Source organism: Cornus florida, unplaced genomic scaffold, assembly GCF_030987335.1.
Source record: "Cornus florida cultivar Cherokee Brave unplaced genomic scaffold, ASM3098733v1 CherokeeBrave_3.0.0_Hap2_Chr11, whole genome shotgun sequence".
Taxonomy (NCBI): Eukaryota; Viridiplantae; Streptophyta; class Magnoliopsida; order Cornales; family Cornaceae; genus Cornus; species Cornus florida.
The window spans coordinates 33,306,716-33,333,101 of NW_026775581.1; the positions used below are offsets into that span (position 1 = coordinate 33,306,716).

At 39.3% G+C, this 26,386-nt stretch overlaps 1 protein-coding gene across 4 annotated transcripts in view; it reads left to right on the forward strand.

Annotated features, from left to right (window-relative positions):
- Positions 1 to 26,386, forward strand: part of LOC132283162 (nudix hydrolase 3) — a 117,468-nt gene that overhangs the window by 24,590 nt on the left and 66,492 nt on the right. For 3 of the 4 annotated variants that reach the window (XR_009471960.1, XM_059785077.1, XM_059785078.1), the window contains exons 3-6: positions 8,668 to 8,745; positions 10,350 to 10,446; positions 16,051 to 16,161; positions 21,395 to 21,528. Coding sequence is in view for 3 of the 4 variants with exons in the window: in XM_059785077.1 (XP_059641060.1) it covers positions 8,668 to 8,745; positions 10,350 to 10,446; positions 16,051 to 16,161; positions 21,395 to 21,528 (420 nt within the window). In the remaining variant the exon portion in view is untranslated. The remainder of the gene's footprint in view (positions 1 to 8,667; positions 8,746 to 10,349; positions 10,447 to 16,050; positions 16,162 to 21,394; positions 21,529 to 26,386) is intronic. The other variant, XM_059785079.1, reaches the window with a different exon arrangement.

Genomic DNA, 26,386 nt, shown 5'->3' on the forward strand with positions numbered 1-26,386 from the left:
CCACTCAAGATAAGATGAATCTCTCTGCTTAATGTTTACATTTGTCGGTAAATTGTGAGAAGGCGGAATTGTTTTCAGAAGATCCAATTAAAAGTATTTACATTTGTTGGTAACTTGTGAGGAGACAATATTGTTTTAAGAACTTCCAATTAAAAGTGCGTTTTTGTTGCCCGTGTATTGTTAGAATTATTTAAATGGCTCTAGTACAACGGCATGTAAGCTTGTTCCTTTTTATTCCATTGGTCTATCTGACTGCTGCATTTATTTAATCATATTTTGAATATACTAGGGAGTTAGGGCAGCTCTTGTCACTTTTGTGATATTGTGGCCTGAATTTGGTGCGCTTATAACCCGATGACCCGTTGGATAGGAAATTTTTTTGACCCATTTTGCTCATGGGTTGTGGACCCTAATTAGTCTGTTGTAGCCCGATATATAAGGGCGCTTAGGGTTTGGAGTGGTGGACAAGAGAGACTTTGATATTCTTATAGAAACAGAGTGAGGGGCTGAAATTTGTAATCTCCGATTTTACACATAGTGAAAACTTTTGCCGGATCCCAACTGTGGACATAGGCTGCTACCGAACCACGTATAAATCTTTGTGTTCTTTGTTTGGTGTGCTTAATTTTTGTCGTGATTCTTGGTTCAACTTGATTTTGTTGCATTTGTCATAACAACTTTCTTAAGGTGCCTTTCATATTAAGAATAACAAAAATTCACCGCAATATTCATTATTTTGATCTAAATTTTACAATTTTAATATTTTTATTGAAGTGAATCTTAAAGAGAAGGATTATAAAATGTTATAGTCCTTTTGCTGCTAACAACTAGTAATAGTAGTAGAAAATGCTGTTTTTATTCCTTCATATTTAAATACAAAATTTCCGAGCTATATCGCAAAGAAGGAATGGAGGGGCTTAATGAGGTGGATAAATGTAGAAGGGAGTAGTGTAAGGCAGAGTTTGGTGAGATAGCTGTGTTGGAGGAGATATCTTGGTGGCAAAAGTCTAGGTCTTTGTCGCCCAAGGAAGGGGATAGGAATGCGAAAATTCTTCCGTTGCTTGGCGAATAAACATCGAAGGGGCAACCTAATTGGAAGAATTCTTATTGATGGAGTTTTGTTGTCCAAGGAGGGTATTAATGAAGGGATTGTGCCATTCAATCAGCAGTTGTATACAAAAACATCTCAATGGAGACCTTTGCTCAACGGCTTGGAGTTTGAGAGCATTTTAGTGGAGGAAGAGACGAATTCATATCCATATAGTATAGGCCACCTCTTTCTCTACGAAGACCCTTCGCTCCCATAAGAAGATCCTGAAAGACACAATGAGTATCGAAGAATGTTATGGAACATTTAAGAGCCTTAGTAATCTGACTAATGCACAATAGGTTACCAGTTAAACATGGAACATGTAAGACAGTAGAGAGAGATATAGAAGAAGTTAGAGGAATGGAACCCTCCACAGACACAATAGAAGCAGATCCATTTGCTGTTTTAACACCTTTTGTACTAGGATGAGTGCTATAAGAAGGAAAAAAACTAGATTCATATGTCATATGAGCAGTGGTAGAAGCTTGGAGAGGGTGTGTAGTGGGGGCCCAAGCTCGTGATTTCTGGAGGGCCACGCCCTTTATGTGCCTGGTGAGGTTTATGGCTTGAAAGAAATATGCAATCTTTTGAAGGAAAGGAGACTCCTATTGGCATGCTGAAGATCACCTTTATTAACTCTCTTTTTTGTTGGGTTCTTGGGAGATATTGTAAATCATTGATGAGATACTTGATTTTTTGGACTCTTTGAGAGTTTAGAGGCCCTATTTGGTCTTTTGTATTTTCTGAGGGATGCGTTCCCCTTTTGAACGCCTTTTTAATACATCTTTACTTAATTTTTTTTGTTGATAATTAAGCAAATTCATTCAAAAAACGTTCAAAAGGAGAACGCGTCCCAAAAACAACAAAGGGATTAAAAAAAAAAAAAAAAAAAAAATTTACTTATATTGGCTTATTTACAGGAAGCATCTTTTGTGGATAGCTTTTGGTTATACTCTTTCATCATTTGATCTACCTGGGCGTGAGAATACTGTGGCTGGACAGAAGCAAAAAATTTAGAGGTAACCTCAGACATGCTTCTGTGTCTATGGTGTGAAGAATTGAGGCCTTAGGATGTGTCCAAGAATAGGTCAGCGGTAATTGCTCAGACCGGTGATCCACCCAGGCCACACTCCAATCCCTCATTCCGTTTCTTTTCTCTCTTTTTGACCCTATTGCTTTGGTACCATGTTAACAACCCTCTACTCTAAAAGCTTAAGCTGCTAGAGGGGTTGTAACTTTAATATTTAAATCCTTCAACATCGGATTCTTCTAGCTTTCGTTGTTTAGGGCAGGGGATCCGTTGTCCCCATTCCTGATTACCATTATGATGGAGGCACTTAGGAGGTTGATTAGTAGAGTAGAGGCAGTGGGCTATATTAGAGGTTTCCAGGTGGGGAGGGATCCCTCTATTCAAATGGAGGTTTCATATCTTCTGTTTGTGGATGATACCAGTAGAAATATAAAAAGTAGAAAAATGAGAGAATTGTGTAAAGGCTTGAATGAGATTTATAATATGTAAAGGCTTGAATGATATCAATCACTCATTCACAACTCTAGTATTTATGGATAAAATGAGAGCACATACTCATATTACAAGAAAAGAAACTAAATCAAATCTAAATTAAATCTTTGCTACTATGGCAAGTCATTTCATAAATCATGGCTATCATATATGTTAACATATGCATAATCAGATCTATGCTAATATGGTAAGTCATTCCATAAATCGTGGCTATCATATATGCTAACACTCTCCCTCAAGTTGGTGCGTGGATATCTGAAACGCCCAACTTGGACAATGCATCTTCAAACACGGTCTTGCTAGCACCCTTCTTCAGAATCTACAAGTTGCAGAAAGCAAATTTGACTAGATTAAAAATGTCGATCAATAAACCAAAAATGTCTCCTCAGACTATAAACAATTAATAATGTCTCCTCAGACCGTAAACAACCAATCACAGCTCCTCAAACCGTAAACAACCAACAAATTCTCCTCGGACCATTCCCCTTTATACGTATGTTTAAACAATGTAGAAGAAAGAATCAACAATGTCTCCTCAGACCATAACAAAGAAACAACTATGTCTCCTCAGACTGTTTTTGAATGGGTGGGTGCCGAACTCGCAATGCCCTCATTGCAGTCGGACCTCCCTGCCTACCCGACACCTCTCGGATGGGCGATGTCACCTTAGACCATTCCCGAATGGGTGGTGCCGAACTCGCAGTGCTCTCATTGCAGTCGGACCACCCTAACTCTGATACCAAGTAGAAATATAAAAAGAAGTTAAATGAGAGAATTGAGTAAAGGCTTGAATGAGATTTATAATATGTAAAGGCTTGAATGATATCAATTACTCATTCACAACTCTAGTATTTATAGATAAAATAAGAGCACATGCTCATATTACAAGAAAAGAAACTAAATCAAATCTTTGCCAATATGGCAAGTCATTCCATAAATCACGGCTATCATATGTGTTAACATATGCATAATCAAATCTATGCTAATATGGTTAGTCATTCCATAAATCGTGGCTATCATATATGCTAACAATGCCATTGTTTTCAGAGGTGCGGAAAATCAGTTGAGGCACTTGAGATGTGTGTTGGCGTGTTTCCAAGCTGTCTCTAGTCTGATGATTAATATTGGGAAGAGTGAGTTCCAGTGAGGGAGGTTCGGGAGATTGTTGCTTTGGCTGACATTCTAGGGTGTGGGATAGGAGCCTTTCCGATATCTTATTTGGGTTTGCCGTTGGGGTGCTCAATTGAGGGCAGCCATTTGTAATCTAGTGGTGGAGAGGTGTGAGAGGAGGCTTGTGAATTAGAAGAAGCAATATCTCTCGAACGGGGTTAGTTAACTCTAATGAAAAGGACCCTTTAGAGTCTTCCAGCTTATTTCTTATCTTTGTTTTTGATTCCTGCCTCTATTGTGAAGAGTAATGAGAAGTTGCAAGGAAACTCTTTGTGGGGTGGTTTGGGTGATGACGTCAAGTTCATTTTAGTTAATTGGGGAAGAGAGGGGGGAGGGGGCCTTGGAGGCTTGGGGTGGAGGACGTTTTTCTAGAAAAGTAGGGGAGGAGGGGTGGTTGGAGCTCAAAGGAGGTGAGGTCTCTCTGGGAAGGGTGGGTGTTGAAAATTCATTCGGAAAGGTTGGAACTAGTTTTCGAAGATATTAGATTCAGGGTGAGGAGCGGGAGGTTTATTTGGTTTTGATGGATGTTTGGCGTGGAGATTGGTCCCTTGCTTGCACTTTTCTGAGACTCTTTAGGATTGCAGTGGACAAACAGTTACTAACTGTTATTGTCTTGATAATAGGGTGGTGATTTGGGATGTGCACTTCGACTGGCCTTTTCAGGTTTGGGAGTTGTACGATGTTAGTGATCTTTTTTTTTTTTTTTTTTTTTTTTTTTTTGATAAGTAAATTGTATTAAAAGCGTTCAAAAGGAGAACGCGTCCCAAACTATACAAAGACAAAACGGAGCCTATGAACTCAAAGAGCTCATAAAATCAACAGTATCCTCAAGAGAGGAGTAGTCTCTCCCCTGACCCCAACAAAACAAATTACAAATGATAGAAAATTTTAACACCCCAATGGAGGATTCCTTTCCCTCAAAAGATCTTCCATTACGCTCTCTCCAAAGGCTCCACCAAATACAAAAAGGGGTCACACTCCAAAAAACTCTGGCCTGAGCCCCCACCCATTGGCCCTTCCACATATCTAACAACTCCCAAGATGACCGAGGCATGACCCAATGAATACCAAACAGGCCAAACATCAAACTCCAACAATCATGAGGAGTCGAACCTTAGACCCAATGCTTGTTGAGGCACTAGGGCCAAGTTCTAATTGTGATGTTGAGGCCCGAATTTGGTGTTGGGTTGCGTTGCGACCCATTTACGACCCGATGACCCGTTAAATGAGCATTTTGACTAGTTTTTGCTTGTGGGTCGTGGACCGTAATTAGTACTCTCTTGTAGCCCGATATATAAAGGCGTTTAGGGTTTGGAGTGGGATATAGAGAGATATTGAAAATTGCAGAAAAGAAAGTGAGAGCGAGAGTTAGGGTTTGGGGGCTAAAAATTGTAATCTCCAGATTTTCGCATAATGAAAACTTTTGTCGGATCTTCACTATGGATGTAGGCTTTGCCGAACCATGCTAAGGGCTCGTTTGGCATAGCTTTTGCTTCTGCTTTTACGTAGAAGAAAAAGAGAAGCGGAAGCTATCACTTCTATTTGGCTTCTACGTCAGTATTTGGGAACTATAATTTAAAGAGTTTTTAATGTCAGAAGAGTTTTTTTTTGCTTGTTTGGCAAAACATTTGCAGAAACTCTTTTACTATTGATATAACTATTTTGCCCTTACTATCCCGGATGAGAGTTCTGAATTATTAATAAACTTTTTTACTTGTATTTCTATTACTCTTACTTGTTCCTTTTACCTTTAACTGAAAATAAATGAAAGTTGTTAGCCCAATGGATATTTTTTTTTTGTGTTGTTATTATTTTTCTTTTCTTTTTTTTTTTTACTGAATGTATTGTACTATTAAAAATATGAAATAAAAGTACACATAATAGAGCATACCCTCTCAGAACCAGCAAAGCAAATACAACTAAGAATAGACAGGACTACTCATATAAAAGAAAACAAACTCAAAACAATAATATCTTCTAATATGATGTTTGCTTTCTCAAGAGTATCAAAGATATAACCATGGTTGCTCAAATGCTTTGGTTCCTAGCAAAGATCAAATTCTTCCCTCCTTGAACCTCTATGTATCCTTTGGTTCTTATCTAGTCATGTAGCATGCACAATAGCAGTAAACAGCATGTTGCTCAACTTGCTCCTCAAAGCTTTACCTCTCAATTTACTGGAAAACCAATCAGCAAGTGCATGAAATCTGAACCGGAGGAAGACTCCACTTTATAAGATTGTCAAATCATGTCCACAATGATTTAACAAAGCTGCTATTCAGGAACAAGTGACTCTTGAATCTTCTGCAGTAAAGCATGTTGTTCTTCCTTGACATTAGTAAACATATCAAACACATTTTAGTGGGCATTTTGTTTTAGAAAAAAAGTCATTGCCACATATATACTGAACCCACTTGCTTAAAAACTCAACAAATTGAATACAACTGATGTTGAATAATATTATAATATTAATAATTCTTGAATATAATCAGCAGCTTTCATAGCATACTCTCAAGTATTTATGCAAGGTATGATTAAGGGACATATTTCAATAGTTTTTGCAAATTTTTATACCAATATCTTTTTTAGTTCGACTCCTTGGAAACTAAAATCAATATCTATGACTGGGGTAATGAAATAAATTTTGAAACAAAAACCCAATTACAAGATCATATGATATTTTAAATAAAACAATAGTTCAGTACGTAACTTGTGAATGGTTTAATTTGCTTTCATGCTCTGCCGTTCTCTGATGCTTTGGACAAATTCTGGAATTTCCCTTCTTCATAATCAGTCCATCAATCAGGAATTCATCAATTGGATCCGTGAAAAAATAATAAGTGTGGGTCATTAGATGACAAATCCAACCTCCCCAAAATAAATAATTAAAGAGGCAAAAATCTAAGATTTATTCTTATGGCAGAATCCAAAAGAAGCTAAAACCAAGCTGTCTTTTCTGACTGCTAATATTGCAGAGTATACTTCATTCAAGTAGAGTCAAATAATAATAATAATAATAATAATAATTCTTAAGCGGGCATAAAACATGTTGGATACCTCTCAAATCTGACAAGTTTAATCAATGGGTTTCTGCAAATTACATCCTCAATTATACCAAGCCACTCTCATTCCAAATTTCGTATATTGGCCCTTCTCTCGGCATTGTCACTGGATTCTAAACTGCAATGTGATTGACATTCAACATCATATGATAAGAGAAAATCAGAATACCAATAATGAAGTTTCAAATTAAAAAATTAGTGGCAGCTGCTGATGGTCCTCTTCAGTTATATCTGAAACAAAGGATGAACTTGGTTGCCTGAGAGGAAATTTCAGAGTATATTGTCTCTGGCAGAGCAAGAGTCTTGATTGCATTAGGGTTTTGGAAGAAATAATTGGGACACATTTGGAAATTTATTTTTTTAGTAAGTAATAAAAAAGGTACGCTTGGGATTTTAAAAGTTTCATTAAATCACCCATTTGGCTTCCCCTTTTTTGTAGGAAGAGCGTTTTGGAGAAGCCGGGGGATACCAGCTTCCTCAAAACGCTCTTCTAAGTCCCAAAAGCTCTTTTGAAAAACTACCCAAACCTACTCAAAACAGCTTCCAATCTCAAAAAGCCAAAAGTAGAGTTTGAAAAGCCAATCCAAACAGGCTCTAAATCTTTGTGTTATTTGTGTGTGGCAGGTTTACTTTCTGTTGTGTTTCATGATTGTTGCTTGGGTTTGCCGCGTTTGTCATAACACTTATCCACCTAAGCCAACCCCTTGGGGTTGGTGTTATTTGGCTTTGTTGTATCACTAGAGAGTGGAAGGGGGGAGGACCTTGAAGGGTGGATTTGGGTGGATTCCTGCAGTGGGGAGTTTGATGTGGGATCATTTTACTGGGGGCTTCTAGATGCTTGGGGGGACTCGTTTCCGTGGAAGGCAGTTTGGAGGACAAAAGCTCCTCTGAAAGTAGCGTTCTTTGCATGTACGGCAGCCTTGGGGAGAATCTTGAAGATTGATAATTTGAGTTTAGAGGCGGTTGATTGTAGTAAATTGGTGCTGCATGTGCAAAAGAGACGAGGAGTCTGTGAATCTCCTTCTTTTGCTTTGTCAAGTGTCTCAGGATGTATGGACCATGTTCTTTGCTATCTGTGGTATCTATTGGGTTGTTTTAGATTCCACGGTGGGCATGCTTGAGGCTTGGCGTCAGTGTACAGTGGGTTTGCTGCAAACTGCGTGTGTAATGAGAACTGTGGTGAGAGTGTAATAGGAGATCTTTTGATGGAGTGGAAACTCCTAATTGGGCACTAAAGCATTCCATATGGATTTATTATTATTATTATTTTTCTTTTGGGTTTATGGGAGGAATTGTAAATCTTCAGAGGAATTTATGGTTTCTGTGGGTACTGGGTAGCTTGAGAGTGTATTGGGTGTTGTTAGGCTCTGTGTAGTTGTTCTTTGGGCGCCTCTCCTCTTTTGAATGCTTTTAATGAAATTATATTTGTCAAAAATATATATATTTGAATTTATTTTTCCAGAATTTTCCGACAAATCAGAACTTGTTGATTACTCCAGGTCTTTAATAAACTTCCGCTGAGAGGATTCCATTCAAAGCACCTTTCTTTTATTACCTGGATTTGGTGATATATATATATATATATATATATATATATATATATATATATATATATCCTTGACTATCCAAATATAATTTCTTTTCTAGAATTTCAAATCCGCATAGAAATTTATATTTCTTTTATGGTTTGCTGTTTCATTTTTCACTTAACAACGATGTTATGATTGAGTCAGTGCTGTCTTTGTGGTGCTTCTTGTGTTGTAACTCATTGCTTGTTTAACCACACTTGTAATTGATACATTATTACAATTTTCTGTGTGCAGGAGGGAGCTCCATGAAGAGCTTGGTGTAATCCTTCCGAAGGAGGCATTTGAGTTGATATTTGTTTTTCTTGAAGAGTGGTTGGTAGATCAAATCCCTTTGTTTTATGGTGGCATTAAAATTCCTCTTTATTCTTTTTATCATATATATATATATATATATATATATATTTTGTATATGTATACAAACTATTGTAATGCAATATTAGTCAATTGTTTGAGGTTTTGCTTTTTTATAGTTTTATTTATTTATTTTGAAGCCACAGATACATTTTACTCCGTGTTTTCAGTTTAGGAAATTATATATTATGAAGTTTATAACTGTTATATCTGCTGTTGTTCCTCTTTAATGTTTAGATGGTATTAGTTTTAATTATTGTCTTGAATAGTTGGGACGAAGGTTTTTTGATTTGAGCTCTAATAGGAGGAATGAAAGAATAAGAGGGGACAAAAAGAAATCTTATAACATGTTTAAGAAAAATGTCTCAGAAATCTCTTTATTTATTTATATTACCTTTGGGAAGTAAAAACCCTTTTACATGTTTGATCCTCACAGTTCTAATATATGTGCAAAGGAGATTGTATATATAATTTTTTTTTTTTTCGGATAAGTCAAAAGAGATTGTATTTCCGAAGAAAAGAAATCAAAAGATCTCAATGTGCAAATTTTTTACCTTCCATTTGTCTGATAATTTTTCACGGTAGTGCCAGGACAATTTTGCTCTTAACTACTTTTCTTCAAAGTGTCCTCATAGTCGTTCAGGTAAATAGTTCATATTGATAATACTTAAATTATTACCTCAAGGGAGGGAAGGAGGGTATGCCCATAAACTCCGACCCATTACTTATGGGGTCATGCGATGGAGAAAATTGGTTTATGATTACGGCTGAGGATTTCAAGTTGTACTGGAAATTATGATGGCACTGCTTTGGGTTGTGTCAGAGCAGGACTAGCAGCTGATTTGTATCTGTTGGGGTAAGATGATGAGAAAAACTTGGATGAGGTTTAGAGTGTTTATTCAAGGGATCAATTTGCAGCCTTGCCTAGTTAGTTTTGCCTTCATGCAAGGAAGCAGATTATATCTAAAGAGGAGCCTTGGTTGTTTTATTTTCTGGCTCTCATGTGAAACTTTAAAATTTTGAAAGCGTGCATCATGAACATTATTGTAATATCAAAACTAGTATGTGGCAGACCCAAGCTGTGATTTGGTCTAATGCTCAGTGTAGTACTTGAAACACAGCCCGTTAGTGGGAAAAAGAAAATTATTTGTTAAGGAGAATTAAAATACAGGCCTTTAAAGTTATTTACACTTGGGTCAAAAGTGGCTTAACAAACTGTGAAGGTTAAGATTTCCCTGCAGTTATCATTGTGTATTATTTATAGGCGTGTGTTGACTTGTTCATGCCCTCTTGTCAACGAGAAGTTTCCTTTGTCTGACCATGTTCACTGTGTCACATTCATTTGTTGCATGTATCCATGTCGCATGATTTTAGTTGACTTATGTCATGATTATTTCCTTGAATATATGTTTGGTTCATGAAACTTAATGTTACTTCAGGTGCTCTTGTGCTTGTGCCATTATTCTGTTTTAAGGTGGCAAACTTGCCACTTTAAGCTTTGGCCTGTTTAGACCTGAAACTTCTGTTAGTCAATTAACTATTATTGGCTTTTCATTTGATTGCAGTGTCATAAATGATGGAAAATTCATCAATAATGAATTCAATGATGTATATCTAGTGACAACTTTGGCTCCAATTCCTTTGGAGGCCTTTACTCTTCAGGTGAGGAGGTTAATGCATGACACTAGCTCAGTTAGAATACTGTTAATGAATTTAATCCTCATAGTTTAGTAATAAATGTGTGCATCATAAAATAATCCTTTATGGCAGCATGAAGCATCTGTTGCTGTTGCAATAGGATTCTCTTTGTTTTACTCACTAGATTTCCATCTTATTTTATTTGATCCAGGAAGCATCTTTGCAAAGTATTTACATGTCTTATTTAACAAAATAATTGATTAACAACTTACTTATATACCAGTAGGAAGTTCACTTACCTGACATCTACGTGGACTGCTTTTTATACCCTAAATAAGCGCCTATTAGGGAATGTGCATGGGAAAGGCATGCCATGCCTCGGACTGTGAAGTTTGGCTTCTTTAGTGGTTGAGTTAGACTTTTCTAAATAAGCAAAAGTTGTGATGGAAGGTATTCATTTTTTTAGGAAAAATATTAGAGCAAGAAGTCATAGGAAGACCTATGAATAGATAGTTTGTGATCTGTAGGTGTGTACAATTTTTTAGGGGCCATTACAGCTCCTCAAACATGGAGGGTATCTCCTCTTTCGATCCATAACTTCTCGTTTGTAAGGGGGCTAGTAATTGCCCCCACAGTTCAATGGGGGGTGACCTTTGTGGCCTCCCACCTTCATGCCATACTGGCTGAGGCATGCCTAGCCCATTAACAACCTTGGTGTGGCATCGACATGCCTTTGGCATGGTGCTTGTGTCTTCATGAGTCTGGTGGCAGCTTGTGGGACTGTGGGAGTTGGTGGAATAATCACGCACTATTTGTGGGCAGCTAGTTTTAACAACTAGCACATTGACATTTAGTTTGTGGAACTTGGACTTGGTTGCAATCTTTAAGTATGGGATTATAACTCCTTAAGCAGGATCACTTTTTTATAATCACAGAGTGACAAATTTATATTTTGCAGACATAAGGGGGTAACGAGTTTCCTTCTGTCTCGTCTCAAGGGTGGGCAGCACTTGTGGGTGCTTATCCTAAGCCATGTGCTAGGCATGACACACTTGGCAAATATGGACCATTGGTGGTGCTAACTTTCATTTTTGGCAAGGTTGTGCCATTGGTGGGCTAAGTGAGCGAGATCAAGCACTAAATCCCAAGACAAGTCTTCCCACAAATTGAGGGTGGCAATGCATGGTGGGTAGGGTAAAACTCAGGCGGGTTGGCGGGTTGGAGGCCCAATGATGTAGGACAGAGTAGTGTGACTGATGTAGAGCCAGAAGAGAGAAGGAAATTGATAAGAAGAGAGGAGAGAAGAAGAATTTGGGGGTGAAGAAATCAATAGGTCCCTACTCAATATTATTCAATAATCATCAAGAGTTTCCCCTGTTAGGGTTTGTGTATGATGAACAAAGGCGGTGGGCTTTGGTTGGCTCGAAACAGTGATGTTTGTCTAGGTTTTGTGGTGCTGATGATTTTTGGTTGGGTGTTTTAGCACTGAATTTGGGGCTGATTTGATGAAATCACTTGAGGTTGCAATAATGGTAGTGGATGAATAGTAGGGTTGCGTGGGGTTTAGGTGAAAGTGACTATTGAGAGAAATAAAGTATGAAGAACACAAGTCAAGGATATACGTGGTTTTGCCACTAGGGCTTACATCCACGGTACATAAAGCCCAAAGGGCTACATATCTTTCATTATACTCTCTATTTTCATCTGATATCTCATTTCGTACACAATACAATGGTGGAGGCTCCTGTATATAGGAGAAGAAATGATGAGAATAGAAACAGATAGAAAATAGGAAATAAAATCAATACTGGAGGATTTTTCTCCACTCACTCCACTAATCAGTAAATCTTGAATGTTAGGGCAGTGGAAACGCGCGAATAAGAAAGATTCAAAGAAAGCCAACAAAGCAATCACACACAAACATAAGATATACATGGATGAGAAGAGATTCTACTATGATTCGTAGAGATATTACAACAATAGAGTATCAACACCACCGCTCCACGAGCCTATTTCCTCACTACTAGTGTTACCGGTGTTTTTCCTACTCTACCAACCCATATACTACCTCTACCCATCAACTCCCTCATGAGACTATATCTCTCTCAATCATATAAGTCTTAACCCACGACATATGTACCTATTTATAGAGTTACAAACATAATTCCTTGTTGGACAATTATTACAATTCCTTAGAGGCCAAGACTTGCCAAATAAGAAATTACCTAATAGAATACAACTCTAAAATAGAATCCCAATTAGAATAGGAATTTGAGACACAATTTTCAACAATCTCCACCTTGACTCAAATTCCATCCAGCCAATTATCGTTTTCCATGGCATTGATCATGACAATTCTTTTGCAGCTTCAATCTTGAGGATACTCCTGCAAAACTACGATTGTCCTCCACATTATACATTGCTCGATCAATTAAACCTCCAAGGCTCCACCTTGACTACTCGAGCTCCATGCCGTGTAACCAAGCCGATTGGCTCCACTTACAACTGAAGCTTGTTGCTGCACATGTTGAGACTTCTTGTGTTTTTTGGATTTCCTTCACCTTTGGCTCTGATACCAATTTGTTGGGCAGTGGAGGCGCGCGAATAAGAAAGATTCAAAGAAGGCCAACAAAGCAATCGCACACAAACAAAAGATATACATGGTTCTGCCAAAACCGGCCTACGTCCATGGATGAGAAGAGATTCCACTATGATTTGTAGAGATATTACAACATTAGAGTATCAACACTACCACTCCACGAGCCTATGTCCTCGCTACCAGTGTTACCGGTGTTTTTCCTACTCTACCAACCCATATACTACCTCTACCCATTAACTCTCTCATGAGACTACATCTCTCTCAATCTCATGAGTCTCAACCCACAATATATGTACCTATTTGTAGAGTTACAAACACAATTCCTTGTTGGACAAGGATTACAAATCCTTAGAGGCCAAGACTTGCTAAATAAGAAATTACCTAATAGAATACAAGTCTAAAATAAAATCCTAATTAGAATAGGAATTTGAGAGACAATTTCCAACATTGACTAATAGGAAACGACATCAATACTGGAGGATTTTCCTCCATGGCTCCAGTAAATCTTCAATACTCCCCAGACTTAACCATGTTCGTTTTTGGGAGGATCTTTGGTGCGGTGATCAGTTGCTGCCTCACTCCTTTCCTAGACTTTACAGTATTGTAGCCAATAAGCATGTCTACGTGATTGATTGTTATCAACTTGATAACAATGGAGTTACGTGGGATGTGCGGTTTAGGCGGCCCTTTCAGGATTGGGAAATGGAGGAAGCTTGTGTTTTTTTGGATACGTTGTATAGGCAGAAGGATATTGGTAGAGGGTGTGATAATATTTTGTGGGTTCCTTTAGCTCATGGTCGGTATGGCGTCTGATCTATGTTCTTATGTTTGTCCAATTTCGTTGGTCCTGAGTTCCCTTGGAAGTCTGTTTGGCGTTCTAAAGCTCCTCTTCGAATTGCATTCTTCGTTTGGACTGCCACATTGGGAAAGATTTTGGCATTGGACAATTTGAGAAAGAGAGGCAACATCATTGTTAATTGGTGTTGTTTATGTAAAGTTGATAGTGAATCCGTGGATCACATTCTTTTGCATTGTCCTATGGCATATGATTGTTGGAGTTTTATTTTTTGCATGTTTGGCGTTTTTTGAGTAATGCCTAAGCACTCCTCACAATTGATTAACGCTTGGAAAAGGTACCCTGTTAAAGAACAAGCTTGTGATTATTGGAAGATTGTTCCACATTGTGTCTGGTGGTGTTTGTGGCAGGAGAGGAATAACAGATCCTTTGAAGGAAAAGAATCGTCTTTAGCTAATTTAAAAATTCATATTCTTCATTCTTTGTTCTGTTATGTAAGAGGAAATGCATGCTCCTCGATTGATAATTTCTTTGATCTCTTGGATTTTATTGGTCCTTAGACCTTTTTTCTTCTTGTATTAGGGACACGTTCCCCTTTTGAACGTTTTTCTAATATATTTTCTTATCAAAAAAAAAAAAAAAATCTTCAATACTCCCTCTCAAGTTAGTGTTGCCAGGGACTTGTTTGTTATTATTTATATAATGTAGTGTGTTATGGGTAATTTCTGAAACTTCTTAGTATAAATATAATGTGGTGGAAGGATGAAAGGATTCTTTCATGCTTGCTCTCTTTCCCCATCTCTTTTTTTTTTTTTTTTTTTTCTCTCTCCTCCTCTTCCTTCTCCTTTTTTTTCTTCATCATCATCATCATCATCATCATCATCTTCTTCTACTTTACTCTTGTTTTGATTATCTCTTAAAGTCAATGTGTATTAGAGCATGGTTTGTAAAGCTCTAGGTTGTCTAGTTGAAATCCTAGGGCAAGTTTGTGTAAACCCTAGCAGGTGTGAAGGGTTTTGAAGAAATTCCATGATGGGATTTGTTTGCAAGGAAATAGTTTTTTTTACCCGTTTTTGATCGATTGGAGTCTCGATCAGTGGCTTTTTCATGTTTGTGTGGTTCTGCAACAACGGATTTTTCTTCGTCGTTTATGAATTTTGCAAAACTGTATTAGCTTCAACAAGATATTTTAAGATTCAAGCAGGAAGACCAAACTCTTGCTACATATTACCACACTCTGCGTGGTAAATGGGAAGAGTTAGATCACTACCAAGATTACATACCCGTGTGTCTGCAGTTGATGTTAAAGCATTTCGGACTATGGTAGAAAGGGATCGAATCTATGAGTACTTGGGTGGTCTACATCCGAAAAACAATTATCCCAACTTACAAGTGTTAAGCATGTATCCAGCCGAGGTGTTTTCATATATCTAGGCTCAGGAGAGTAGAATGAAGGCTATGTATGCACTAGTATACACTAAGCCTGGCCAAAAGTACTATTGTCTCAAAAGTTTGCTCTTGCCACACAACAATGGAACAAACCCAATCCTCCAAAAGGTGGGAAGCAGCATGATAAGAGCAAGTTGAGGTGTGATCACTGTGGGCAGCGTACACTAGGGAAACATGCTGGAATCTACACGATCACGCTACTCTAGCTTTACCCCTATTCATGCGAATGCTAGGCCAAGGCCTGGTCCATTTACGAGGTTATCGACAACACATGAGACTGCTCCTATTAGTCATGCTTTCTCAGGGCCACCGAGCTCTTTGTTCGGGGTTAAAGTTGACGCTCTTCCACATCTGCTAGCTCAAAATGCCTTCACTTCCACCTCTAACTTTGCTCGGTAGGTAACCTTCATTCGGCACATCATGTTTCCACATTATCTGGTGAGCTACCCTGGATCATTGATTTGACTCTTCGTATAGTTTATAATTTGGTAGGAATCAGGTTAGAGTGGCTGATGACACCTTCTCCTCCATTGTTTTTGCCTCTCCTAATCTTACCTTATCATATGTTCTTCATGTCCCAAAGTTTACCAATAACTTCCTTTCTGTCAGTCACATTACAAAAGGCTTGAATTATAGTGTAACCTTTTTTTTTGCCTCTCCTAATTTTACCTTATCCTATGTTCTTCATGTCCCAAAGTTTACCAATAACCTCATTTCTGTCAGTCACATTACAAAATACTTGAATTATAGTGTAACCTTTTTTCCATTTCACTGTGTGTTTCAGGACTTGGGCACAGGAAGACGATTGGAAGTGGATGTGGGGACAATGGCTTGTATTTGCTGGACGCAAGACCAACTTTTTATTATCTTGCAAATCAATCTAGTGTTAGAAATAGTAATGTCAATCAAGATCTATTGATGCAATGTCATAGTAGACTCGGTCATTTACCTATTCCTTTTTGAAGCATGTGCTTCCCTAGTTTGCTTCTATTGAATCTTTTAAGTTTAATTGTGAAACATGTGTTCTTGCCAAACAATGACGTGTTTCTTATCCTACTAGTATTAATGAAAGTACAATTCCTTTGCAGCTTGTTCATTCTGATGTGTGGGGTCCTGAATTTACTTCTTTACTTGGTTTTAGCTACTTTGTTGTGTTTGCTGATGACTTTAGTCGTTATACTTGGCTTTATCTTATGAAAACCAAAGTTGAAGTTCATTCCATCTTTAAAACCTTTCATAAGATGGTATGTACTCAATTTGGTTGTCCCCTCAAAATCCTTCGATCTGATAATGGAGGAGAGTTTATGTATGGTTGTTTTCCTCCTTTTTTACTGATAACGAGATTGCCCATCAAACCTCCTGTGCTGATACACCACAACAGAATGGTTTAGTTGAAAGAAAACATCATCATATTACAGAGGTAACCCGTTCTCTTCTAATTGGGATGGTAGTGCCTAAAAGTTATTGGGCTGATGCAACCTTAATGGGTGCATACCTTGTCAATCGCATACCTTCTAGGGTTCTTGGCTATAAATTCCCTTTCTTTGTCTTGCATCGTCGCACTGCCTTTGTTTACTGTCTCTCCGAAAGTGTTTGGTTGTGTTTGTTATGTTCATATTCATCATTGCAAGGAAAAAATGGACCCTAAGGGAATCCAGTGTGTCTTTCTTGGATACTCCTCCACTCAGAAAGGGTATCGATGTTATAACCCTACCACTTGTTGTCAGTTTGTCTCCATGAATTTTACATTCTTCGAGTCTGTTCCTTTTGCTTTTGCCTTGCTCGGGATTCTCTACGGGGGGAGACTACAATTCATGTGGAGAATTCATCTTTTACTCAGAGGGAATGTCCCTTTCCATTGTATGTTCCCATTCAGGGGGAGCTTCTCACTCAGGCGATTGTGTCTACTCCTCCTTACACTAGTGATTTGCAGCAAGGAAAGCAGCCAATTGTCTATACTAGGAGAGGGCAAAACAAGCCATTGACTCATCCCAGGACCAAGAAGTTTCCCTCGATCCACATAATGCCTTAGTTGACATTGATACTCCCAGTAACATGCCTGTTGATCTTGATGTCCCTATTGCCTTTTGCAAGGGTGTTCGTAGTTGTACAAAACATCTCATATCTTACTTTGTATCTTATGATGCCCTATCTCCAACATATCGTGCTTTGATTTTGTCTATCTCGTCGGTTTCTGCTTCTAGTGTTTCAAATGCTCCAAGTCAAACTCTGTGGAAGGAAGCTATGCTTGGGGAAATGAAGGCTCTTGAGAAGAATGGTACTTGAGGTATTGTGTTATTACCTAGGGGTTAGAAACCAGTAGGCTACAAATGGGTCTACACAATAAAGTAATAAAATATCATACAGACGTATAAGATTGATTATCAGGACACATTTGCTCCAGTTGCCAAGATGAACTCTATATGTATCCTTCTTTCTTTGGCAGCTAATTTGTCTTGGCCTTTACAGATGTAAAGAATGCTTTCCTTCATGGTGACTTGGAGGAAGAGGTGTATATGACGCTATTAGGGTTTAAACTTGCCAATGGTCAGAATTTAGTGTGCAAGCTAAATAAAGCCTTGTATGGGTTAAATCAGTGTCCGTGTTCTTGGTTTGAGAGGTTCAACACTGCTATCAAGAGAGCAGGGTACACAAAATCAGACAGATCATACTCTTTTCATCAAGAAGCACACCACTGCCCTTATTGTATACGTTGATGATATTATTATCACTAGAAATGATCCAGAAGAAATTCATCGAATGAAGTCATTCTTGGGGATAGAGTTTGAGGTTAAAGATATCGGATCATTGGATACTTTCTTGGCATCGAGGTGTGTAGATCCAAGAAAGGGGTATTCATTTCTAAACTAATGTATGTGTTAGATTTGTTGGCAGAAACTGGTACGCTTGGAGCTAGACCTATTGGTATTCCCATTAAGCAGAACCATAGGCTTAATGATGTGGATGGCGACTCGTTAGATGATGTGGATGGCGACTCGTTAGATGATGTGGGAAGATTTCATCGATTGTTTGGAAGATTGATTTACCTATCTCACACGCTCGAATATTACCTACGTGGTTAGTGTGATTAGTCAGTTTATGCATGCTCCACGTACACCTCATCTTGAGGTAACTCATCATGTTCTCTATTACCTCAAGGGTTCACCTAGTAAGGGGATATTGTTTGGCCGTCATAGCCACTTCCGCGTTGAAGCCTATATAGCTGATTGGACAGGGTATTTCACATTTGTTGGAGGTAATCTTGTTTCATGACGAAGCAAGAAACAATATGTAGTAGCTAGTTCTACTGCAGAGGTTGAGTTCAGATCCATGGCACATGGAGTTTGTGAGTTGTTATGGCTACAAATTATGTTGGATGAGTTGGGTTACCCTGTTCGCGAGTCAATGATTTTGTATTGTGACAATAAGGCTGCTATCAGCATTGCCCACAATCCAGTTCAACATTACAAGACAAAGCACATTAAAGTTGATCGACACTTCATCAAGGAAACGCTTCGTCTTAGGCTGATTTGTAGATGTCCGGTTCTGGGAGGATTATTGGTGTGGGGATTGCTCGTTGTCTTGTTTGTTTCCAAGACTTTTTAAGATTGCTGCAGATAGACATGCTATGGTAGAGGACTGTTATCGGCTTGATTGCGGAAGGCTAATGTGGGATGTGTGTTTTCGGCGTTCTTTTTCAGGATTGGGAACTTGATGATGTCCTTGGCCTGTTGGATCTTTTGTATAGACAGGATTTGGATGATAGATGGTTTGATTCCTTGGTTTGGATGCCTTCTCCTTAGGGGAGGTTTGATGTCTGTTCTTTGTTCCTTTGCCTCGCCGGTTTTCATGGTTCTAATTTCCCGTGGAAGACGGTTTGGCGTTCAAAGGCCCCTCTCAGGGTGGCATTTTTTGTTTGGATTGCGGCTTTGGGCAAGATTCTGACTTCGGACATTTGAGAAAGAAAAGACAGGCAACTGGTGTTGTATGTGTAAGAATGATGGAGAATCTGTGGATCACCTTCTTTTGCGTTGTGCTGTGGCCTATGATTGCTAGAGTCGTATTTTTGGTCTTTTTGGCATCCATTGGGTTATGCCTCGGTCTTCAAGGGAGTTGATTGACGGTTGGAGGGGCCAGAGGGTGGGGGGCCATGCTTGTGTATGGTGGAGGGTGACCCCTCTTTGTGTTTGGTGGAGCATTTGGAAAGAGTGAAATAAAAGATCTTTTGATGGGGAGGAAACCCCCATTGGGGCGCTGAAATTTGCTATTATTAATTCTCTTTTTAGTTGGGTGATGGGGAGAAATTGCATATCTTTAGATGAGATTGTGGACTTTTTGGGTTCTGTGGGTCTATAGGGTTGTATTTTGGTTTGGTTCCTTGCATATCTCTTGGGATGCGTTCCTTTTTTGAACGCTTTCTAATACATTTTATTTGATTAAAAAAAAAAAAAAAATTGTACTCCATACAATAACACTTGATTAGGTTGCTGATGTTTTGACAAGGGTGCGAGCAAGAGTTGCTTGCAAAATATGTTAGTCAACTTGGGCATGATAAATATTTTTTCACTAACTTGAGGGGGATAGTTGTCAGGGACTTATTTGTGATTACTTATACAATGTAGGGTGCTTATGCGTAATTTTTGAAACTTCTTAGTATAAATAGAATGTGGTGGAAGGATGAAAAGATTCTTTCATTCTTTCTCTCTTTCCGCATCTCTCTCTCTCTTTCCCTCCTCCTCTTCCTTCTCTTCTTATTCTTCATCATCATCATCATCTTCTACTTTACTCTTATTTGGATTATCTCTTAAAGTCAACAATTAGAGCATAAATGGCATGAATGCCCAACTTGTCACGGAGATGATGAGTAGCAGCAAGGGTGAATGTTAAAGAGGTACAACAAGACCTCAATAAAAATGGATTTGAAGATCCGATACGAGTGGCAGCACACTCGATTGATGAAGAGGTGTAAGAAGACGACCTCAATAAAAATGGAACCAGAGATCCGAGACAAGTAGCAACAGTCTCGATTAATGAAGAGGTGTAAGAAGTTGACCTCAACAAAAATAGATCCAGAGTTCCGAGACGAGTAGCAGCAGCCTCGATTGGTGTCGAGATATAAGAAGACGACCTCAATAAAAATGGATCCGAAGATCTGAGATGAGTAGCAGCAACCTCGATTGTTGAAGAGGTGTAAGAAGACGACATCAATAAAAATGGATCTGGAGATCCGAGATAAGAACCAAAAAATGGCTCTAATGAAAGGAGAGAAATGAACACAAGACATTGCCTACTCTGATACTGTGTTAAAATTAGTGAGAAAAATAAAGTATGAAGAACACAAGGCAAGGATATACGTGGGTCAACCACTAGGGCTTACATCTGCGTACACAAAGCCCAAAGGGCTACATAGCTTTCATTATACTCTCTCTTCTCATACACAATACAATGGTGGAGTCTCCTCTATATAGGAGAAGAAATTATGAGAATGGAAAGAGATGGAAATTAGTAAATAACATCAATACTGGAGGATTTTCTCCACTCATTCCTCCAGTAATCAGTAAATCTTGAATAATAGGAAACAGCATCAATACTGGAGTATTTTCCTTCATTGATTCCTCCAGTAAATCTTCAATAGTGTTTGGGCATATGGACTGAAGGACGAGGAACAATGGGTTTATTTGGGGTATTTTGTTTGAGTGTGGTTTTTTTTTTGGTTGGGTTTTAGGTTGAAGGGCTGTAAGGTTGGAAGCTTGGTGAATAAGAGTGATGGAGGGCCTGTGTGATGAACAGTGGTTTGGTTTACGACCTTCTCTCTCTCGTTCTCTCGCCCCTTCTCTCTCTTTTATTTCCGGGTAGATAAATCTGCATGCACTCACCCATTTGTCCCATTGCTCAAGATCTTTTTGGTTTTGCTATTCTTGCAGGTTTGGAACATTATTATGTCTTAGTCACTAAATTTATTTTTGTAAATGAAGGTGTCCAAGTTTTATAACCAGTTGCCGCAATTTGGGCCTTTGCAACTATTTTTCTGTTGCATTCTAATGAGAAGTGATGCTTTGAGAGGCATATAATATGTACATTTAGGCTTGGAGGAGTGTAAGAGCTTACTTGCTATTCATTTCTTGCAGGAATCAGAAGTCTCAGCTGTTAAATATATCTCTTTGGAGGAGTATAAGAGCTTACTTGCTAATGAAGATCCTGAGTACGTCCCCTATGATGTAAATGGGCAGTATGGCCAACTCTTTGACGTAATTGTAAAACGGTATGTCATATGAAATGTTATACAACACCTATATTTTTCAGTTGTCAAATTATTTGTCACCAACAAAAGGGAGTGACGATCTCCTGGCTCTGTAAGAAATGAATGTAGTTCTTGTTTGGGTTTTGCTTTTGATACTTTATTCCTCGTCTTTTTTCCCCCAATAAATACTAGTTTGATCAGCAAACATATTTGTTATTGATAAATAAGACTTCTCTTTGGGAATATCTAAGATATTTATGTGGGTGTGTAGATATATATATTACTCAAGTAACTTTTTAATGGAATAAAATCATTCTTTACTTGTTTAGACATAACAAAATAAATTGCTGCACAAGTAAAATAATTTTTTCTTTCGTGTGAGTTTTCAAAAAGCATTTGATTTTTGCCGCCCATTGGAAATTGACTTGTCAATGCATCGGATGTTGTTCTAAATCAATCCGATAACCTTTTTTTTTTTTGATAGATAAAAATGTATTAGAAAGAGTTCAAAAGGGGAACACATCCCAAGAGATATACAAGGAGCAAAACCAACATAAAGCTCTGTGGACCCAAAGAACCCAAAAAGTCCACAATCTCATATAAAGGTATACAATTTCTCCCCATCACCCAACTAAAAGGAGAACTAATAATACATCCCCAATGGAGGTTTCCTCCCCATCAAAAGATCTTTTATTTTGCTCTTTCCGAATACTCCACCAAACACAAAGGGGGGTCACCCTCCAACAGTGAGCCCCCACCCTCTGGCTCCTCCAAACGTCAATCAACTCCCTTAAAGACTGAGGCATAACCCAATGGATGCCAAAAAGACCAAAAATACGACTTTAGCAATCATACGCCACAAGGCAATGCAAAAGAAGGTGATCTACATACTCTCCATAATTTTTCACATACAACACCAGTTGACTGTGATTTGTCTTCTCTTTTTCAAATTGTCCAGAGTCAGAATCTTGCCCCAAGCTGCAGTCCAAACAAAAAAGAGCCACCCTGAGAGGGGCCTTCGAATGCCAAACTGTCTTCCATTGGAAATTTGAACCATGAAAACCGGTAAGGTGAACAAAGAATGAACGTCAAACCTCCCCTGAGGAAAGGGCATCTAAACCAAGGAATTAGAACCTTTACCGTTCACATCCTGTCTATACAAAAGATCCAACAGGCAAAAAACATCATTAAGTTCCCAATCCTAAAAAGCACGCTGAAAACGCACATCCCACGTAAGCCTTCCGCTATCAAGCTGATAACAGTCCGCTACCATAGCATGTCTATTTGTAGCAATCCTAAAAAGTCTTGGAAACAAATGAGACAACCGGCGATCACCACACCAATAATCCTCCCAGAACCAGACATCCCTGCCCTCCCGAACTTTGAACCTAACATGCTTAAAGAGCTCGTCCGATCCCTTTCGAATGAATTTCCACACTCCCACGCCAGCAACAGATCTAATCGGCTTGGAAGACCATCCCTCGCTTTCCTCCCTAAAATGACATGATATAATCCTCCTCCATAAACGATGTCTCTCACTACCAAATCTCCATAACCACTTCCCAAGGAGTGCCCAATTAAAGGGGATCATCCTCCCAATACGAAGACGACCCATCTGAAGAGGCCTACAAACATGCTTCCACCTAATAAGATGATACTTAAACTCCTCACCCCGACCACCTCAGAGAAAATTTCGTTGGAGATTCTTGATTCTTTCAACAATAGTGCACGGGATCTGAAAGAGGGATAGGAAGTATGTTGGGAGACTAGACAAGGTGCTCTTCGCAAGAGTGACCTTCCTGCCCTTCGAAAGATTTTGCTTCTTCCATCCAGCCAATCTTTTCTCGAATTGCTGAATCACTGGATCCCAAACATTCACCCTCCTGGACGAAGCACCCAAAGGCAAACCCAAATAAACAATAGGAAAGGAACTCGTTCCACATCCTAGAACCACAGCAAGCGAAGTCACCTCCTGAACCTCCTCCACAGGGATAAGCACACTTTTACCCACGTTAACTTTCAACCCGGACACTGCCTGAAAATTGACTAGCACACACCTTAAATATCTGAGTTGGACACGTCCGCATCACAGAAAACCAAAGTATCGTCCGTAAACAGTAAATGAGAGATATTCATCTGTTGTCCTGAATCCGGGCCCATCCTGAATCCCCTGATAAAATCCAACTCCATTGCCCTCCTTATCAATCTGCTAAGGGCCTCCATAACAATAATAAACAGAAAAGGAGAAAGGGGATCCCCTTGTCTCAAACCTCGAGAGCTTCCAAAAAAGCCGGATGGGGACCCATTCACCTGTACATAGAATCTAAATGAAGAAATACAAGCTTCAATCCACTTCCTCCATCTCTTCCCAAAACCCATCCTCCCTAGTAGATATAACAGGAAATTCCAACTAACATGATCATATGCTTTCTTAATATCAAGCTTGCACAATATTCCTGAAACACCGCTCTTCAACCTAAAATCCAAACATTCGCTGGCAATGAGAGCGGAATCCAGAATCTGCCTGCCCCCAAAAAATGCATTTTGAGACTCAGAGATGACACCGTCCAGAACCTCCCTCAATCTCAAGGCAAGGACTTTAGGAATAAGCTTATAAATGTAACCCAACAGAATTATTGGTCTAAAGTCCTTAACATCACACACAACTCCTTTCTTAGGAATGAGAGCAATGAAAGATGCATTCAGCGACTTTTTGAACCTCCCATTAGAATGAAACTTATAAAATGTACTCATTACCTATGTTACATGGACTCGGGTATGGGTGTCGGACAGACTATATCCATGCGTCGGACGTATCAAATCTCCAAACACAAGGACACACAGACACGGCTAACTATTCATTTTATTAATTATTTTATTTTATTTTCCAGAGTAAAGTAATGTTTTTATCTAATATAATGTTCAATATAGACATTTAACTCATTTTAAAGTAATAATATAATGTAATTAAATGATAGGATATGCTTTTTAAGTACATGTCCAACCGAAAGTGTCGGACACATATCCTATACCCATGTCTGAGGGATATGTGTCCGACACGGGTACTTCACTACTTTTGAAGAGTCCATGTAATAGAGCCTATCACCTCATGTCTCACCACCTCCCAACTTTCCAACAAAAATCTCATAGTAAATCCGTCCGGACCCGGAGCCTTATCCTCGTTGTAGCTCTTCAGCGCCCTTAACATCTCCTCTGAAAAAGGATTTTCCAAGCCATCCCTATCATAGAAATTGAGTCAAAATAAAGGCCATCGAGGACTCCATTGTAACGGCTCAGAATAAAGCCTCTGTTAAAAAGAAGCAATCCCCCTACGCACCTCCTCCTCTGTACACAACTCCACTCCGTCCACTCGAATCCTCCTAATGTGATTGCCCCTTTTGTGGGCATTGGCAAGTCTATGAAAAACTTCGTATTACGGTCTCCTTCCTTGAGCCAAAGAGCTCGGGATTTTTGGGGCTGCAAAATCTCATCCATAACAGCAATCTCTGCAATCTCTGCCTGACAAACTGCTCTCCTATTCCGTTGGGAGTCAATGATACCACCCCCTTCTTCCAACCCATTAATTACAAGGATCTCAGCTAAAGCCCTGTTCTTTCTTCACTCCAAATTCCCAAAAACCTCCTTATTCTATCTTTTAAGCTTCGTCTTCAGAAACGAAGCTTACCAGCCAAAATGAAGTTCTGAATACCCATCATCGAGGCTTCCTCCCACCACCCCCCCACTTTTCCTTGAAAATCATCCGCTCTCAACAACGTGTTCTCAAATCTAAAAGGAGTACTCCGTGGCCTCAAACCTCCACAATCGAAAACCAACATAATATGATCAGAAGTCACCCTAGCCAAAGTAGCCTGGACCACATTCAGGAACTTCTCCTCCCACTCTACAGAGATCAAGAATCTATCCAAGCGGGGAAAGTTGGTGAATCCTTACTGTTGGACCAAGTAAAAACAGTGTCCTCTAAAGGAAGATCAATAAGATGATGTCCATCAATGAACTCCGAAAACTGTAACATAGCCGATGACCATCTACCACCTGTAGATCTCTCAGATGGCGACCTAACCACGTTGAAATCCTCGGCTACACACCAAGGAAGGTCTTTCACAGCACCGAGCTCTTCCCACAGCACAACTCTCTCATTAACCTCTACCGGCCCATAGACACCGGACAATGCGCATTTAAAACCATTCTCCTCCATCACAAAAGTACATGAGATGGAGAATCTCCCTCTCCACACCTCCACCCTAGCCATCCATCTCCTATCCCACATGATAAGAATACCTCTACAAGCCCCTAAAGAATCCAACACCTCCCATTCAACAAACCTACTACCCCAAATGCTTTTAACCGCCTTATCCGTTATCAAAGCAATCTTCGTTTCTTGCAAGCAAACCACATGAGCTCCCTATTTTCTCACTGCCAACTTCATAACCTTCCTCTTGTCAAAGTCATTCAGGCCTGGACATTCCACAAAGTGAGTCGTAGCTTTATAAGGAAACAGTATCAAGAACCCCTCCATTACCCCCCCTCCCTCTCCAGCGCCCCTCCATCACTCCCCTCCCCCCCCTCCTCACGCGGGCTTAGTATGAGGAAGCCCAGTTGACGATCTTAACCCAATTGAGTTGGGCTTAGCCTGGTGCGGACCAGCTGAGGAGGATGACCCAATAGACTTGGGCTTGGACTTAATCTGATGAGGCCCAACTATATCATTAAATCCATGACGCCCATAATGTGGCCTAGTTCCAGGCCCATCGTTAGCAGAATTCAAATGCCCCAAACGCTCACATGCTAAATCACGTGCACCTACAGTTTTCTTGCACCGACAACGGGAGGCGCATGAACACCAACCACGTGCGCCACT